The following is a 16,574-nucleotide window of genomic DNA, read 5'->3' on the forward strand; positions in this document are numbered from 1 at the left end:
TTGTAATCCTAATGCTTCAGGAGGCTGAGGCAGGAGGATCCTTTGAGGCCAGGAGTTCCAGACCAGCCTGGGCAACATAGTGAGACCCCATCTCTATAAAAGAAAAAAAAAAAAAAGGCCCGGCGTGGTGGCTCATGCCTGTAATCTCAGCACTTTGGGAGGCCAAGGCAGGCAGATCACGAGGTCAGGAAATCAAGACCATCCTGGCTAACACAGTGAAACCCCGTCTCTACTAAAAATACAAAAAAATTAGCCGGGCATGGTGGCGGGCCCCTGTAGTCCCAGCTACCCAGCTACTTGGGAGGCGAAGGCAGGAGAATGGCGTGAACCCAGGAGGCGGAGCTTGCAGTGAGCCAAGATCACACCACTGCACTCCAGCCTGGGCAACACAGCAAGACTCCATCTCAAAAAAAAAAAACTTAAATCCAAAAGTTAAACCAGTAATTCCACTCCTAGGTATATACCCAAAAGAATTGAATACATATATTCCCACAAAATTTGTACAAAAATGTTCTTAACATTATTTCTATTAGGGTTGTTTCCAGTTTCTGGCTAACCCAAGTGTCCATCAACTGGTGAATGGATAAACAAAATACGGTATATCCATGTAATGGAATGTTAGCCCTAAAAAGGAATGGAGTGCTGGTACATGCTACAACATGGATGAATCATGAAAACATTATGTTAAATGAAAGAAACCAGACACAAAAGACCACATATGTACAATGCCATTTATGTAAAGTGTTCACATCAGGCAAATCCATAGAGAGAAAAGGTAGGTTAGTGGTTGCTTTCTGTTAGTAGTTAGGAGCTGGAAGTAGTGGGAAATAGGGAGTGACTGCTAATGATGATGGTTTTGATTTCGGGGTCATGAAATACTCTGAAAATTAGGTAGTGGTGATGTTTTACAATCTTGTGAATCCACTAAAAAGCCACAGAATTGTAAAAAATAAAAAAAAAATAGAATTATGAGCCAGGCATGGTGTCTCATGCCTGTAATCCCAGCACTTTGGGAGGCCGAGGCAGGTGGATCACCTGAGGCCAGGAGTTCGAGACCAGCCTGACCAACATGGTGAAACTCCGTCTGTAGTAAATACAAAAAAATTAGCCAGGTGTGGTGGTGCAGGCCTGTAATCCCAGCTACTTGGGAAGCTGAGGCAGGAGAATCACTTGAACCCAGGAGGTGGAGGTTGCAGTGAGCTGAGATTACACCATTGCACTCCAGCCTGGTCAACAAGAGCAAAAACTCCGTCTCAAGAAAAAAAGGTTTCAGTAAGATGCTTTGTGACTTTACTTAGAAGCTGAAATTGGGAATTTCCTTAGATGTGACAGTACGTAGTTCATCTGTGATATCAGATCAGTTCACCAATACATGCTACATACCTGTGCCCCTGAAGCTTTGTAAAGGCCCAGGACATTCCAGTTCTCCTCACTCAGTTTGGTGAACAAGGACACGCCCATGTCAAGTACAGTACCCCATGAGACACTGGCTGAGTGGGTTATGTGTCATTTCCCATGTCCTCAGTCAGCAGATCCTCTTTGGCCAGGTCTGCATCTTTCATGCAAGGAGAGAGCACTTCTTAGTAAGCAGGGTCTTCAAATGTCAAACGTTCTTTGGACAGATGGCTTCCAGTCCACAGAAGCACTTCTTCTAGTGCTTCCCCTTCACTCCCCAAGAGGCTGCTGCTTGACTAATGACTGTGGGACCTAACTTGGTCATTCAAGTGACAAAGAATGTTCCCCAAGTCTGTAGCTGACAATTGATGGTTCTCTCTGAACAGCACTTGAGGGTGGGCTTTCCCCCCGACTCTTTTTAGAGACAAGGTCTTGCTCTGTCACCCAGGCTAGAGTGCAGTGGCACCATCAGTGACTCACTGCAGCCTTGAATACTGGGCTCAAGCCATCCTATCCTCTGTCACCTCAGCCTCCCAAGTAGCTGGGACTACAGGTGCACACCACTGCACTCAGCTAGTTTTTATTTTTATTATATTTATTTATTTATTTATTTATTTATTTATTTATTTATTTTTTGAGACCGAGTCTCGCCGTGTCCCCCAGGTTGGAGTGCATGCAGTGGCGCGATCTCAGCTCACTGCAAGCTCCACCTCCTGGGTTCACACCATTCTCCTTCCTCAGCCTCCCAAGTAGCTGGGACTACAGGCGCCTGCCAACACTCCTGGCTAATTTTTTGTATTTTTAGTAGAAACGGGGTTTCACCGTGTTAGCCAAGATGGTCTCAATCTCCTGACCTTGTGATCCGCCCGTCTCGGCCTCCCAAAGTGCTGGGATTACAGGCGTGAGCCACCGCGCCCAGCCGCACTCAGCTAATTTTTAAATTTTTTTGTGGAGATAGGGTCTCACTTTGTTGCCTGGGGTGGTCTCAAACTCCTGGCTTCAAGCAATCCTTCCACCTTGGCCTCCCAAAGCGTGAGGATTATAGGCATGAGCCACTGCGCCCAGTCTAGAGTGGGCTTTTTTTATTGTTCTCCAAAGGTACAGAGGTTGCTTCATGAGTCATCTGGTGAAAAGGTATAGAATACCATCACCTAGAATAACATCACTGTCTGCCTGTGTCCAGGTTCAAGGTCCTGCTCTGAAGGTGACAGCTCTACCTGTACTGACCAAACCCTCTGGCCTGTTAGCAGAGAGACTGTCATTCGGGGATGGGGCTTGTTTCTTCACAGAGCCAAGGCTGCAACACTGAGGGCGTGATTCCAAGTACTGTGGGGGCTTCATCCAGACGCAGAGAACTTCTTTGGGTTTACGTGGCAAATAAGTCAACCTTTCTGTTTCCTAAAGGGTTTCACAAAAAAAAGCATCTTTAAATGGCCTCAGCAGTGCTCTCACCAGAAGAAAGTAAGGGTTTTATCATTCCAAGAGGCACTGGTGGGCTCCTCTACTTTCAGTTAGGTGGAAATGGGGTCTCTGCCACTACCTCTTCATCAGTGTTGCACAGCTGACCCTTGGGGAGGGTCAGCATTTCCAGCACACACCAGCCCTGGTGTTAGCTTGAATCTGTGCGACTTATGCCACACAGTTAGAGGAGAGGCCTGCAGTTCTGGAGAGGAGAGTGGCATTTGAAGTTGCTGGGCGACAGAGTGAGACACTGTCTCAAAAAAAAAAAAAAAAAAAAAAAAAAAGAAATTACTGTAATGTTCCACCTCTGCTCTGAGCTGCAGGCTTGCTCTGTAATTTGCAGGGCACATGGCTTCACCAGTAGTTTGGTTTTCTTGGCCTTTCAGTATGATAGACAGTATTGTTGGTTACTTCAAGCAAAGATTTTTATGTTGGGGCATAATGAAATTGTTGGCAAAGTTCCAGTATTTTCAGCTGAAGTTGCTTTCTCACAAAAACTCCTTTGTGGTTTTATTTATTTTATTTTATTATTTATTTATTTTTAAGACATGGTCTGTCTCTGTTTCCCAGGCCGGAGTGTAGTGGCATGATCATGGCGCAGTGCATCCTCAGCCCCGGCTCAGGTGATCCTCCCGCCTTAGCCTCCCAAGTAGCTAACTGGCTGGAACTACAGGCACATGCCACCATGCCCAGCTAATTTTTTAATTTTTTGTAGAGATGGAGTTTTGACATGTTGCCCAGGCTGGTCTTGAACACCTGGGCTCAAGTGATCCTCCCACCTTGGCCTCCCAGAGTGTTGGGATTATAGTTGTGACCCACGGTGCCTGGCCTTGACTTATTTTAGAAATAAAATTTCCTTCCTTGGCTGGGCGTGGTTTGGTAGCATTAAGTACATTCACATTGTTGTGCAACTGACTCCCCATTCCTCCTTCCCCCAGCCCATGGCAACCACTTTTCTAGTTTCTGTCTTAATGAATTTGCAGTTACCTCACATGAGTAGAATCATGCAATATTTATCCTTTTGTGTCTGGCTTATTTCACTTAGCAAAATGTTTTCAAGTTCATATATGTTGTAGCATGTATAGGAATTTCATTCCTTTTTATTGCTGAATAATATTCCATTGTATGTATATCCCACATTCTGCTTGTCCATTCATCTGTTGATGGATGCTTGGTTGTTTCTTCCTTTCGTTTATTGTGAGTAGTGCTGCTGTGAATGTTGATGTAAAGTGTCTGTTTGGATCCTTGTCATTTCTTTTGGGTGTATACCTAGGAGTGGAATTGCTGAGTTATATATAAATCTGTGTTTAACTTTTTGAGAAACCACCAAACTGGTGGCTGCACCAGCAGTGTACGAGAGTTCTAATTTCTTCACATACTGGACACTTGCTCCACTTTCTTCTTTGATAGTAGCCATCCTAATGGATATGAAGTGGTATTTTCATCACATAATTTGACAAAAACGTTATTTTTCAGATAGTTTTAAGAGACATAAGATAGTTTTAAGAGACATAGGAAGAACACTACTCGTAACATTTACTCATTTTTATTGGCTCATGGGACCTTCATGCAACCCATTAGCAGGGTCTGTGGGTCTGTCATTGTGGACAGATCTGTGCCCTGTGCAGCGGGACCCCAGAGGATGACTTGCCTGAGTTTCTTAGTGATGTGTATCTTCTTCCTTCTTAGCTCACAGGAGGCAAAGAGTCCGAAGGTGGAGCTGCACAGCCACTCAGAGGTCCCTTTCCAGATGCTAGATGGCAACAGTGGCTTGAGTTCTGAGAAGATCAGCCACAACCCCTGGAGCCTGCGTTGTCACAAGCAGCAGCTGAGCCGCATGCGCTCGGAGTCCAAGGACCGAAAGCTCTACAGTATCCTCGTTGCCCCTCCTTCAGGAGTGTCTGCTGGGTCCATAGGTCATGTGTTGGGGCACCATTCTGCCTATGGCTGAGGTCTTTGTCTAGGGTCCCTCTTTGGTTTCATCTCCCTTTTTCATGGACTCCTCTTCCTTCGTTTACTTTCATCAACATGTTTTTTTCCTGCCTTTTGGATTTGGTAAGGCTGAAGCTTAAAACTTGGCAGTCTAGAACAGTGTTGTCTGATAGAACTGTCTGTAATTCTGTGTGCTTTTCAGTATGGTAGCCACTGGCCACACTGAGTGGCTAAAATGTGGCTACTGTGACTAAGGCAGTTAATTTAAATTTTATTTTATTAACTAAAATTTAAATCATCACATGTGGCTAGTGTGGCTAGTGGTACTATATTGATCATGTCCACAATCAGAGATCTGTGTATGTGCCCGTGTGCGCATGTGTGTAGTTTTCCCCTCCCAAGGGATTAATAGTTTAATATATTTGACTTTGGTGAGATTTTTATCTGATGATAAACACCATAAAATAGATATAAAATGTTAAAGATACCTGGGCATGGTGGCTCACACCTGTAATCCCAGCACTTTGGGAGGCTGAAGGCAGGATGATCACTTGAGACCAGGTGTTTGAAACCAGCCTGGGCAACACAGTGAGACTTCATCTCTACAAAAAATAAAAAAAATTAGCTGGATGTGGTGGTGTATGCTTGTAGTAGTCCCAGCTCTGAGGTGGGAGGATTGCTTGAGCCCAGAAAGTCGAGACTGCAGTGGGCCATGATTGCACCACTACATTCTAACTTCTAGCCTGGGCGACACAGCAAGACCCTGTCTCATCTCCAGAAAAGATAAAAAAAGTATTATGGCATGGGAATTCCCTTTTTTTATTTTTTATTTTTTTGAGACAGAGTCTCACTCTGTTACCCAGGCCAAAGTGCAGCAGCGCGATCTCGGCTCACTGCAGCCTCCGCCTCCCGGGTTCAAGAGATTCTCCTGCCTCAGCCTCCCCAGTAGCTGGGATTACAGGCGTGCGCCACCACGCCCAGCCAATTTTTGTATTTTTGGTAGAGACAGGGTTTCACCATGTTGGCCAAGCTAGTCTCGAACTCCTGACCTCAAGTGATCCGCCTGCCTTGGCCTCCCAAAGTGCTGGGATTACAGGCTTGAGCCACCACACCCAGCCTAGAATGGGAATTCTTACAATTGTTAGTGTTTTGAAGTAGTAGACAAATAACAACTGATTATTCTAAGAAACTGCGGGAAAGTGTGCTGAACCTTTTGTACACAGTTAATTTTCACAGCAGTTTTTTGAGGAAGGAACTGTCATCATTCCCATGTTATAGATGAGGAAATGGAAGCACAGGGGGATTAAGTGTTGTGCCTAGAGGTAGTGAGTGGTCAAGGCAGGATTCCAGAGCCCATGCTTCCAGCGTGTTGAGAGATTTCTGCAGCCTCCTTCATATTTTACCATCACGTGTTTATAGGTAATAGCAGGCAACAGAATTGATTCAGGCCAAATTTAAAAGTTAAAAAAGAATCAAATGTTCATCATCACAGTGATGCTGAGTGTCTATCCTCTAAGATGGGATTGCTCTGTAGCACCCAGAGATGGATTTGAGGCCTGGGCTGTGAGACCCAGTGACTTTTGGCAGACATATGATAAGTCTGTACCTTTATACAAAAGTTCAAAGATAAGATTGTTGCAAATGGGATATATTGGAATGAAGACATATATGTAAATGCCAGGGAATTAGGACCATAGATCGTTTTGAGCAGAAGGTTATAGAACTATTAAGGGATAAATTTATATTTTATATATAAATATATTTATGTATATAAATTTGAAACCAGTGAACGAGATCTCTCTCTCTCTCTCTCTCATTCACTGGTTTCAAATTTAGTGAGAAATGGCAAGACAGAAATACAAATGCAGGCTCATGCCTGTAATCCCAGCACTTTGGGATGCTGAGGTGGGTGGATCACTTGAGGTCAAGCGTTTGAGACCAGCCTGGTGAAACCCCGTCTCTACTAAAAATACAAAAAATTGGCTAGGCGTGGTAGCTCACGCCTGTAATCCCAGCACTTTGGGAGGCTGAGGCCGGCAGATCACCTGAGGTTGGGAGTTTGAGACCAGCCTGACGAACATGGAGAAACCCCGTCTGTACACAAAATTAGCCAGGTGTAGTGGTGCATGCCTGTAATCCTAGCTACTCAGGAGGCTGAGGTAGGAGAATCATTTGAACTCAAAAGGCGGAGGTTGCAGTGAGCCAAGATTGCACCATTGCACTCCAGCCTAGGCAACAAGAGTGAAACTCCATCTCAAAAAAAAATAAATAAATAAAAAATTAGTCGGGCATGGTGGCATGCGCCTGTAGTTCCGGCTACTTGGGAGGCTAAAGCAGGAGGATCACTTGAACCTGGGAGGCAGAGGTTGCAGTGAGCTGAAATTGTGCTACTGCACTCCAGCCTGGGCAAAGGAGCAAGGCTGCATCCTAAAAAAAAAAGAAAAGAAATGTAAATCCAGCTTTTTCTAAAGATTCCTATTTGGGAATGTTAGAATCTGGTTTCCTTGTTTTTGTAGTAGTGCTACCAAGATGTCTTCCTTATTTCTTAGACCTGGGTGAGGTGCTGGCTTGAGTAGGGCCTTGGTTCACTGATGGTGAGGGATATATCCAAATCTTTAGTTTGCATATGCCTGCAAGATAGGTCTAAAGATAACATAGGCTGGGTGTGGTGACCCACATCTGTTATCTCAGCACTTTTGGAGGCCAAGGTGGGAGGATCACTTGAGGCTAGGAATTCAAGACCAGCCTGGACAACATAGTGAGACCCTGTCTCTAAAAAAAACATTAAAAATTAGGTAGGTGGCTGGGTGCAGTGGCTCACGCCTGTAATCCCAGCACTTTGGGAGGCCAAGGTGGGCAGATCACCTGGAGTCAAAAATTCCAGACCAGTCTGGCCAACATGGTAAAACCCTGTCTCTACTCAAAATACAAAAAAATAGCTGGGGGTGGTGGCGGACACCTGTAGTCTCAGCTACTTGGGAGGCTGAGGCAGGAGAATGGCTTGAACCCAGGAGGCAGAGGTTGCAATGAGCTGAGATTGCACCACTGCACTCCAGCCTGTGTGACAGAGCAAGACTCTGTCTCAAAAAATAATAATAATTAAAAGAAAAATTAGGCATGCCTGTAGTCCTAGCTGTTCCAGAGGCTGAGGGTGGGAGGATCTCTTGAGCCCAGGTGGCCAGTGCTGCAGTGAGCTCTGGATCCAGCCACTGCACTCCAGCATGGGCAACAGAGCAAGACTCCGTCTCAAAAAAATAATAATAATAATAAGACTGGGCACAGTGGCTCATGCCTGTAATCCCAGCACTTTGGAGGCCAAGGCGGGTGGATTACTTGAGGTTAGGGGAGTTCAAGACCAACCTGACCAACATGGAGAAACCCCGTCTCTACTAAAAATCCAAAATTATCCAGGCATGGTGGCACGTGCCTGTAATCCCAGCTACCGGGAGGCTGAGGCAGGAGAATCACTTGAACCCGGGAGGCGGAGGTTGCGGTGAGCCGAGATAGTGCCATTGCACTCCAGCCTGGGCAACAAGAGCGAAACTCTGTCTCAAAAAAAAAATAAAAAATAACAAAAATAAATCAACATAAAAATACCCTAGAGCTTAGGTTAAAAAACCAAAAAACAACAACAAAAAAAGATGTGGTATATACATACAATGGAAAATTATTTAGCCAGAAAAAGGAATGAAATTTTGATACATGGTTACAACATAAATGGATCTTGAATACATTCTGCTAAGTGAAATAAGCCAGATATTTAAAATGACAAATACTGTATAATTCCACTTAAGAGATACCTAGGAAAGGTAAATTTATAGAGACAGAAAGTAGACTAGAGGTTCCCAGGGGCTGGGAGGAGGGAAAATGAGGAGTCACTGTTTAGTGCCATTTAATGGGTACAAGCAGGAAAATGGCTTGAACCCCCTGAGGCAGAGGTTGCAGTGAGCTGAGATGGCGCCATTGCATTCCAGCCTGGGTGACAGAACGAGACCATCTAAAAAAGTGCCATCTAAAAAAAAAAAAAAATTAGGCATGCCTGTAGTCCTAGTTGTTCCAGAGGCTGAGGGTGGGAGGATCTCTTTTCATTTTGGGGAGGTGAAAAAGTTCTAGCTGGGCACGGTGGCTCACACCTGTAATCCCAGCACTTTGGGAGGCTGAGGCAGGCGAATCACAAAGTCAGGAGTTCAAGACCAGCCTGGCCAACATGATGAATCCCCGTCTCTCTAAAAATACAAAAAATGAGCCGGGTGTAGCGGCGGGCGCCTGTAATCTCAGCTACTCAGGTGGCTGAGGCAGGAGAATAGCTTGAACCTGGGATGCAGAGGTTGCAGTTAGCCGAGGTCATTCCATGGCACTCCAGCCTGGGCAACGGAGCGAGACTCCGTCTCAAAAAAAAAAAAAGTTCTAGAGATAGATGGTTGTGATGGTTATACAACAAAGTAAATGTGCTTCATGCCACTGAATTGTACACTTAAAAATGGCTGAAGTAAATTTTATGTATATTTTACCACAGTTTTTATTGGTTAAGAAGTAATAAGCCAGTGGTGTGAAAGCCACATTTGAGAGTTTCTGAGACAAGTACATACTGCATTAGGTAAAAGCCCCCTTTTATAGAAAAACTGGGTTGTGCTTTCCTGGCTGGGGCTTATGGTGAGTGTGGTTGTCGTTCTCCTTGACCGTGGCCCAGAGTTCCTCCTGCTTGAGAACGTGGTGCACCACTTCAAGTACCCCTGCGTGTTGGACCTGAAGATGGGCACGCGGCAGCATGGCGATGACGCGTCAGCTGAGAAGGCAGCCCGGCAGATGCGGAAATGCGAGCAGAGCACATCAGCCACGCTGGGCGTCAGGGTCTGCGGCATGCAGGTGAGTTACCTCTGCTCAGAGCCTAGGTGCTGCCACTTGCATGATTTGGGTTGTGCTCATACCTGCCTGCCATCTATGCCAAGTGTGTCCTCCTGAGCCCTTCTGTCCTTACCTGTTGACTTTGATATGGGCCTCAGGTGCAGGACCACTGGGAGAGTCTGCTGCCTCCACAATGGGAGAAGTAAGACTCTTGCCTGTCAACAAGATGTTCCGATGTTGGAGGAGGGCTCCAAAGCTGGTGGCAGGGAACCCATAGGCCTGGTATTGCTTTCTCTTTGTTCTGCAATGGGAAAACCCAGGGTGAACGTGGCCTGCCTGGTTCCACTTAGATAGGTGAGCAGAAAAGCTCAGGCTGGTCAAAGTGCCGTCCAGACAGTGCTCGCCCAGGGCACTGTGAGCTCTTCAGACTTCCCTGGCACTCACCCTGTCTGTCTCCTGGGGTTTCAGGTGTACCAGCTGGACACAGGGCATTACCTCTGCAGGAACAAGTACTATGGTCGTGGGCTCTCCATTGAAGGCTTCCGCAATGCCCTCTATCAATATCTGCACAATGGCCTGGACCTGCGACGTGACCTGTTTGAGCCTATCCTGAGCAAACTGCGGGGCCTGAAAGCTGTGCTGGAGCGGCAGGCCTCTTACCGCTTCTACTCCAGTTCCCTGCTTGTCATCTATGATGGCAAGGAGTGCCGGGCTGAGTCCTGCCTGGACCGCCGGTCTGAGATGCGTCTCAAGCACCTGGACATGGTGCTCCCTGAGGTGGCGTCATCCTGTGGCCCCAGCACCAGCCCCAGCAACACCAGCCCCGAGGCGGGTCCCTCCTCTCAGCCCAAGGTGGATGTCCGCATGATTGACTTTGCACACAGCACATTCAAGGGCTTCCGGGATGACCCCACCGTGCATGATGGGCCGGACAGAGGCTACGTGTTTGGCCTGGAGAACCTCATCAGCATCATGGAACAGATGCGGGACGAGAACCAGTAGGCCCTGTTCTGGGCCCCCAGAACCCCTTCCTCTCCACCGCAGGCAGGGACCATTGTTATGAACTTGCCATGAGGACACACAGACTTGCTTTTAAAGGGTTATATTTCTCTTTGGTGTAAACTAAAAGAAATGTTTTTAGCTGTAGCCTGGAATCCATATATATAAAGTGAAGGAGGGCAGACCACACGCCCTCTCAGCCAGGCTCCTCAGCTCTGTGGCTCTGACTGGTGTGTCCAGGCTGCCTTAGGAAGGAAGAGGTGCCCCTGGTGGGCTTGGCAGCAGGGACAGGGTGCCCTTGGACATTGGTTTCTCTTGTCTAGATCTTTGAGATCTGTGGCTGCAGGGCCCTGCTGATTGTAAGGTAAAGCCCTGGGCTGGTGCAGGGCCCCTCCATGCCCACTCTTCCCTTGTTCCCCAGAAGTAGAGGGCTCTGGGTGCCCATTTCTTGGGGGCTTTCCAGTCTTACGCTGTGGGTGTCAGCTAGCTCTTTAATAGGTGCCCTCAGGGCACCACAGGGCTGACTGCACAAAGCTGGACCTATCCTTGGGTCTGACCTTAGCATGGGGCTAGATTAATGAAGCTGGGCTGAGGCCAACTTATGGCAGAGGGCAGGGCCTGGGTTCCCCAGGCACCTGTTGGCACGAGACAGGTTGGCACCTGTCCTATTCCTGAAACAGCCTCTCTCACCAAGTTCCCTTGCCTAGGAAGGCCACTCCCTCCTACCCCACTGAAGTGGGGGATAGTCGGTGTCCTAGCAGGCCTCAGGGCCTCTGGTGGCTCTGGCCAGACAGTATTTGCAGTTCTTGTGCTATGGGTGGGAGTCTTCTTCCTCAAGTTTCGGCAGCTGTGCTGCTGCTGGATGGGCTGCTCCTCCCAGGGCTCGGGTTGTGGTCCGCTCAGGGTCTCATTTCCCCAGGCCAAGTTCAAGGCAGCAGCCCTTAGTGAGGCGCTCTTGGCCCTGGGCCTAGAGGGAGAACTTTAAGCATTTTTGCTCATAGGGACGTGGTATGGGCCCTGGGTGCAGGTGCCCACATTCTGCTAATGAGAGCTTTGTCTGATCAGTCCTGGGTCCATCAGTTTGTCCATGTGTCCAGCTGCCAGCCCCTGTCCCTTGGGATCCTTCCCCTGGGGTGTAGCCTTGCTCATTAGTATATATTCATTCCTTCATGCTTTCCTCAGCAGAACACTCCCACTTCTGAGGTGAGCTTTTGCCCCGTGCCCTTCCTCCACAGGTGTTGCCTTTTTATAAAGACCTGATAGCAGAATAAATTGGTGGTGTTTCCCTGTTGATCCAGCACATTTCTGTGGGCCTAGAATATGGCCCTCAACACTGACAGTGGGGCAGTGAGGGCTTGAGGAGTGACCCTTTCTCATGGTTTTAGTCATTTTGGCTGCCAGCCCTTAATGGCACAGATCTGCTGCTTCTAACACAGATGGCCAGGAGGTGACACCGATTTCAGCCATTGCCAGGGTTAGCATCCTCTCCTTTGAGCCTAGGGCCACTGTTCTTTGTCACTTTAGGCAAGTGTCTGTTTGGCTTTAAAGGTAAGCCTGCCAGCTGTGAGAAGCCTTGGTAACTGATGGACTCATTTCCTGGTCCTTAGAGATGCAGCCTCGTAAGGGCTCCTTGATGGATGCCATCTCTCCTAGCCCCTGGCCCTGGTGCCACTGGTGGGCTGGTTCCCATTCTTTGGGGCTGGGAGGGACAGCTTGCCTGTTTCTGGTCACAAATTACGGTCTTCTCTCCTGTACCATTCTGTGGCTTCAGCCATGGGGGCAGTAGCCCTTCATTAGTGTAGACAGTCATTCCCTGGTAGGGTGGAGGGTAAGACATAAGGTCTGGAGCTGTTTGGGACCTTTTGGGGATGTCCTGTGCTTCCCAGGTTCCTAGATTCTGGGAAGAGAGGCTGCCGCATTCTGCTGCTCCTCACAGCGAGCAAAGCTGCACCCACTTACACTCAGTATTTTCCTGGCACTACAAAGAGTGGGAAGGTCTGGGATTTGCTGCTGCTCCCTTAGAGCAGGGCCCCTCTTTTCAGCACTTTGGACACCTGGAGACCCAGCCCTGTTATTTAATGGTAGTGGGCAAGTGTGTGTGCATACTGTCTGCCACTGCTTTCTCCCTGCCCCATGCCAGAGAGCCCTGTCCCTACCAGGCCCTGCCTTCTTAGCCCCAACTTGGGACCAAAGTGCAACATGGGATCATGGGTTGGGGTGCTCAGGTGAGCCCTCTCTATAGTGCTTCCCTGGGCCAAGCTGACACCAGCCCCTGAGGGTGGGGTGGGACGGGTGGTGCTTAAAAGAGGAAGGGGACCAGTGTAGCAACTTGCCAGGGACCCCACCCCTCCCTCTCTGGGCCTGTGCAGTGGGCGTGGGGATTCCCATCAAGGGGCCTGGCACCTGTGCTAGTTCCGTAGCTGCTGCTCACGCGCTCACTCCTGACCACATGCACGTTCCCTAGATGCAGACTGCTTTGAACTTTAAAGCTGTACCATTTGGTTATGTTTGTGCTGACTTAAATATTTTAATGAGGAAAAAATAATGGAGAACCCTGGGAAGGACCTGGTTCTTTTGCTTCTCGGGGAACTGTAAGCCCTCGCGTTCTGCGGATCGCTCTCTGCTGCTCTTTCCTGGAAGCTAAGCCTGTCCCCACCGCCCGAGGCCTGCACCCGTGGCTCCCGCCGCAGTTGCGTTTGCTTTGGACCTTGCGTGCGGGGGAGGGGGTGCTCGGTCCGAGCCCGCTCCTCTCTGTACACCTAGCGCTGCCCGCCCCGCTTGTGTCTGAGGTCGTGTATGTCAAAAATAAAGCCGCTAGAAACGGAGGCGAGTCTGTCTGTGTGAACATCCCGTGGCCCGGGAGCCTTCCCTGGTCACTCTTCCTCGGGGCGAGGCCGGCGGCTGCCGGACCGCGCGAAGCAGGGAACAAGGCCTCGCCCTTGGCGCCAGTTCCGCCTTTGGATCCGCCAATGGCCAGCTGACCCGCGGGTCCCGGCCCGGGTCTCCATGGCAGCCCGGCGTACTCGGGCGCTCATTGGCTACGTCTGTCGCAGCGCTGCGCCCCAACGCTCCGTCGCCGGCGGCCGTGCCACGTACGCAGCAGCCGATTGGCCCGCGGTGGTCACGTCACTGCCCGCGCCGGGTCCGGCCTGAGTTCGGGGCCAGCAGCCGTCTACCCGGTGTCGCGTTCTGGGTTGTGGCGGCTCTGGATCTGGCGTCAGGGCGACCGGGCGGACGAGGTGGAGCCAGAGTCGGTCAGGCGAGTTGGTGAAGGGCGCGGGGCCGGGCACGGCGTTGGGAGTGCGCGGCAGGGACCGGCCAGGCGGGCTGCAGGTACCTCAGAGCCCGGGACACCACCTCAACGTCCGCAGGCGCGATGAAGGCGCTGATCTTAGTGGGGGGCTATGGGACGCGACTACGGCCGCTGACGCTGAGCACCCCGAAGCCACTGGTGGACTTCTGCAATAAGCCCATCTTGCTGCACCAAGTGGAGGCGCTCGCCGCGGTAAGACCCTGGGTCGGGATCAGAGTCGCGTTCGGATCTGGCGGGACTAGGGATGGCCAGCGACTAGGGGTCCGGGGCTCCCGTACCTTCTGACTGAGCCCGCCCGTCGGCCTGCGTTCTGACAGGCAGGCGTGGACCACGTGATCCTGGCCGTGAGCTATATGTCGCAGGTGCTGGAGAAGGAAATGAAGGCACAGGAGCAGAGGGTGAGGCACAGACTCTTGGCCCTTATCCTCGGTCCCCGCCCAACTTCCCATCCTGGTAGAACCTGACTGGGGGGCCTCTTCCTTCCAGCTGGGAATCCGAATCTCCATGTCCCATGAAGAGGAGCCTTTGGGGACAGGTCAGTAGAGGCAGAAAGGTCCCTTGGGGGAGGGTTTAAGGCCAGGAAAAGGGTAAGACCCAGCCTGGATTGGGACTGCTGAGCCTGAATCCAGGGACTCAGACCTCCAGCAAGGTGGTGACCTGTCCCCTTCCCCCAGCTGGGCCCCTGGCGCTGGCCCGTGACCTACTCTCTGAGACTGCAGACCCTTTCTTCGTCCTCAACAGTGATGTGATCTGCGATTTCCCCTTCCAAGCCATGGTGCAGTTCCACCGGCACCATGGCCAGGAGGGCTCCATCCTGGTAAGGAGCCAGGTCTTCTTTCTCTTGACACTTCCACCCTCCATGCCCAGCCTCCCCTGCGCCCTAGCCTTCATCTGCATTCAGATGTTATGGGTACAGAGCTGTGCAGTATGTATCTTTAAGCACTTGGGGCAGAGTCTCTGAGATCTGGAACGGCATGTGATCAAGGCTCAGGAACACTGGACTAGGTCCGAGGTCCCCTTCCTTGCATTCAGGTGACCAAGGTGGAGGAACCCTCCAAGTACGGTGTGGTGGTGTGTGAGGCTGACACAGGCCGCATTCACCGGTTCGTGGAGAAGCCGCAGGTGTTTGTGTCCAATAAGATCAACGCAGGCATGTACATCCTGAGCCCTGCGGTGCTGCGGCGCATCCAGGTGTGTAGGAGACAGCTGTTGGTGGGCTGGGGTGGGGCAGGCCATCACCGCCATGACCCTGCTCACAAGCTGCCCACTCCCACAGCTGCAGCCTACGTCCATTGAGAAGGAGGTCTTCCCCATTATGGCCAAGGAGGGGCAGCTATATGCCATGGAGTTGCAGGGTGAGGCAGGGAGGCCACAGGGTGGGGGTGGTCTGTGGCTGGGCTGAGGCCCCTGATACATCCCTCCCTACAGGCTTCTGGATGGACATTGGGCAGCCCAAGGACTTCCTCACTGGCATGTGCCTCTTCCTGCAGTCACTGAGGCAGAAGCAGCCTGAGCGGCTATGCTCAGGCCCTGGCATTGTGGGCAACGTGCTGGTGGTGAGGCCCTTGCCCAGCCCATCATTAACCCCCTCAGTCTTGGGAGACAAGTGGCCCACTTGTATTTTTCCCACCGCTCTCAGGACCCAAGTGCCCGCATCGGCCAGAACTGCAGCATTGGCCCCAATGTGAGCCTGGGACCTGGCGTGGTGGTCGAAGATGGTGTGTGTATCCGGCGGTGCACGGTGCTGCGGGACGCCCGGATCCGTTCCCATTCCTGGCTTGAGTCCTGCATTGTGGGCTGGCGCTGCCGCGTGGGTCAGTGGGTAAGCCTGTGGGCTGGGCCAGGTGGGGAGAGGGGCGGGGAGTGTGCCTGCCTCCCTGACAAGGCCTGTTCTCTCCTGGAGGTACGCATGGAGAACGTGACAGTGCTGGGTGAGGACGTCATAGTTAATGATGAGCTCTACCTCAACGGAGCCAGCGTGCTGCCCCACAAGTCTATTGGCGAGTCAGTGCCAGAGCCTCGTATCATCATGTGAGGGGATGCAGTGGGGCTGGCCGAGCCCAGGTTTTCCCATCAGCAAGGGGAGTGCTGGCCTGACACATCAGAAGACCCTGGACTTGTCATTTGTCTGGGGGGCATTGGGTGAAGCTGAAGCTGTTGGACACCTGCCTTCTCATGTGGACATCATCTGGCAGGATCCCTGCTGGGCACACCCCACAAACCCCACTCCCTCAAGAAGGGCCAGGGCCAGGGCTGTATGGAATAATAATTTAATGCTCACTGTGGCCCTGACTGAAAGTCAAGCTCAGGCACAATTAGGGCCATGGCTGGGCTCCCACCAATGAGGATACAGGCAGGCAAGGAGGTTGGATGTGGTGGTGGGGGATACAGGAGAAGGGCAAAGGGAGCTCATAAATAGGGCCCAGCCTGGCTCTGGGTTCAAGGGTGGAGGTTCCAGGATGGCGCAGGCTGTGAGGGCTAGGCAGCTGAGGTAGTACTCGTATTGGCTCCCTTCTCCCAGTCCTCTACAGACACGATGGTGGCTTTGCAGAAGAAGCAGTCCCTGTTGTTCATCAGGTGCTGGTTGATACAGGCTCTACAACAGGGGAGGGGATGAGGACTGCCCTGC

The 16,574-nt window shown here is 50.7% G+C and overlaps 3 protein-coding genes across 12 annotated transcripts in view; 2 read left to right on the plus strand and 1 right to left on the minus strand.

Annotated features, from left to right (window-relative positions):
- The window catches only part of IP6K1 (inositol hexakisphosphate kinase 1), a 68,181-nt gene extending 55,004 nt beyond the window's left edge, over positions 1 to 13,177 (plus strand). For all 3 annotated transcript variants that reach the window (XM_030811765.1, XM_030811767.1, XM_030811766.1), the window contains exons 4-6: positions 4,546 to 4,727; positions 9,479 to 9,654; positions 10,102 to 13,177. In XM_030811765.1, coding sequence (XP_030667625.1) covers positions 4,546 to 4,727; positions 9,479 to 9,654; positions 10,102 to 10,635 — 892 coding nt within the window. In that variant the 3' untranslated portion in view covers positions 10,636 to 13,177. The remainder of the gene's footprint in view (positions 1 to 4,545; positions 4,728 to 9,478; positions 9,655 to 10,101) is intronic.
- Positions 13,178 to 13,450: 273 nt separating this feature from the next.
- On the plus strand, positions 13,451 to 16,230 carry GMPPB (GDP-mannose pyrophosphorylase B). Of its 3 annotated transcripts, XM_003257076.4 has the most exons (9): positions 13,451 to 14,137; positions 14,263 to 14,343; positions 14,432 to 14,480; positions 14,620 to 14,762; positions 14,978 to 15,136; positions 15,222 to 15,300; positions 15,374 to 15,501; positions 15,585 to 15,767; positions 15,849 to 16,230. In XM_003257076.4, exons 1-9 carry the CDS (start codon positions 14,009 to 14,011, stop codon positions 15,978 to 15,980), a joined length of 1,083 nt encoding a protein of 360 aa, XP_003257124.1. In that variant the 5' UTR covers positions 13,451 to 14,008; the 3' UTR covers positions 15,981 to 16,230. The 3 variants fall into 3 exon arrangements, with proteins under 3 accessions (XP_003257124.1, XP_030667628.1, XP_012352628.1); XM_030811768.1 differs by having other exon boundaries at positions 15,585 to 16,230; XM_012497174.2 differs by lacking the exons at positions 15,222 to 15,300; positions 15,374 to 15,501 and having other exon boundaries at positions 15,585 to 16,230.
- Positions 16,200 to 16,574, minus strand: part of RNF123 (ring finger protein 123) — a 32,208-nt gene continuing 31,833 nt past the window's right edge. For 5 of the 6 annotated variants that reach the window (XR_004029758.1, XM_003257073.3, XM_030811760.1 and 2 more), the window contains one exon: positions 16,200 to 16,541. Coding sequence is in view for 4 of the 6 variants with exons in the window: in XM_003257073.3 (XP_003257121.1) it covers positions 16,424 to 16,541 (118 nt within the window). In the remaining 2 variants the exon portion in view is untranslated. The remainder of the gene's footprint in view (positions 16,542 to 16,574) is intronic. The other variant, XR_004029757.1, reaches the window with a different exon arrangement.

The sequence above is a fragment of the Nomascus leucogenys genome, chromosome 4 (genome assembly GCF_006542625.1).
Source record: "Nomascus leucogenys isolate Asia chromosome 4, Asia_NLE_v1, whole genome shotgun sequence".
In the NCBI taxonomy this organism is placed as follows: domain Eukaryota; kingdom Metazoa; phylum Chordata; class Mammalia; order Primates; family Hylobatidae; genus Nomascus; species Nomascus leucogenys.

Bases quoted from the DNA above. Each gene is read 5' to 3' on its own strand.
- GMPPB (XM_030811768.1), top strand. From the start codon at position 14,009: ATGAAGGCGCTGATCTTAGTGGGGGGCTATGGGACGCGACTACGGCCG. The intron at 14,344-14,431 runs GTGAGGCACAGA...TCTTCCTTCCAG, and splicing joins TGAAGGCACAGGAGCAGAGG to CTGGGAATCCGAATCTCCAT. The intron at 14,763-14,977 runs GTAAGGAGCCAG...CCTTGCATTCAG, and splicing joins GCCAGGAGGGCTCCATCCTG to GTGACCAAGGTGGAGGAACC.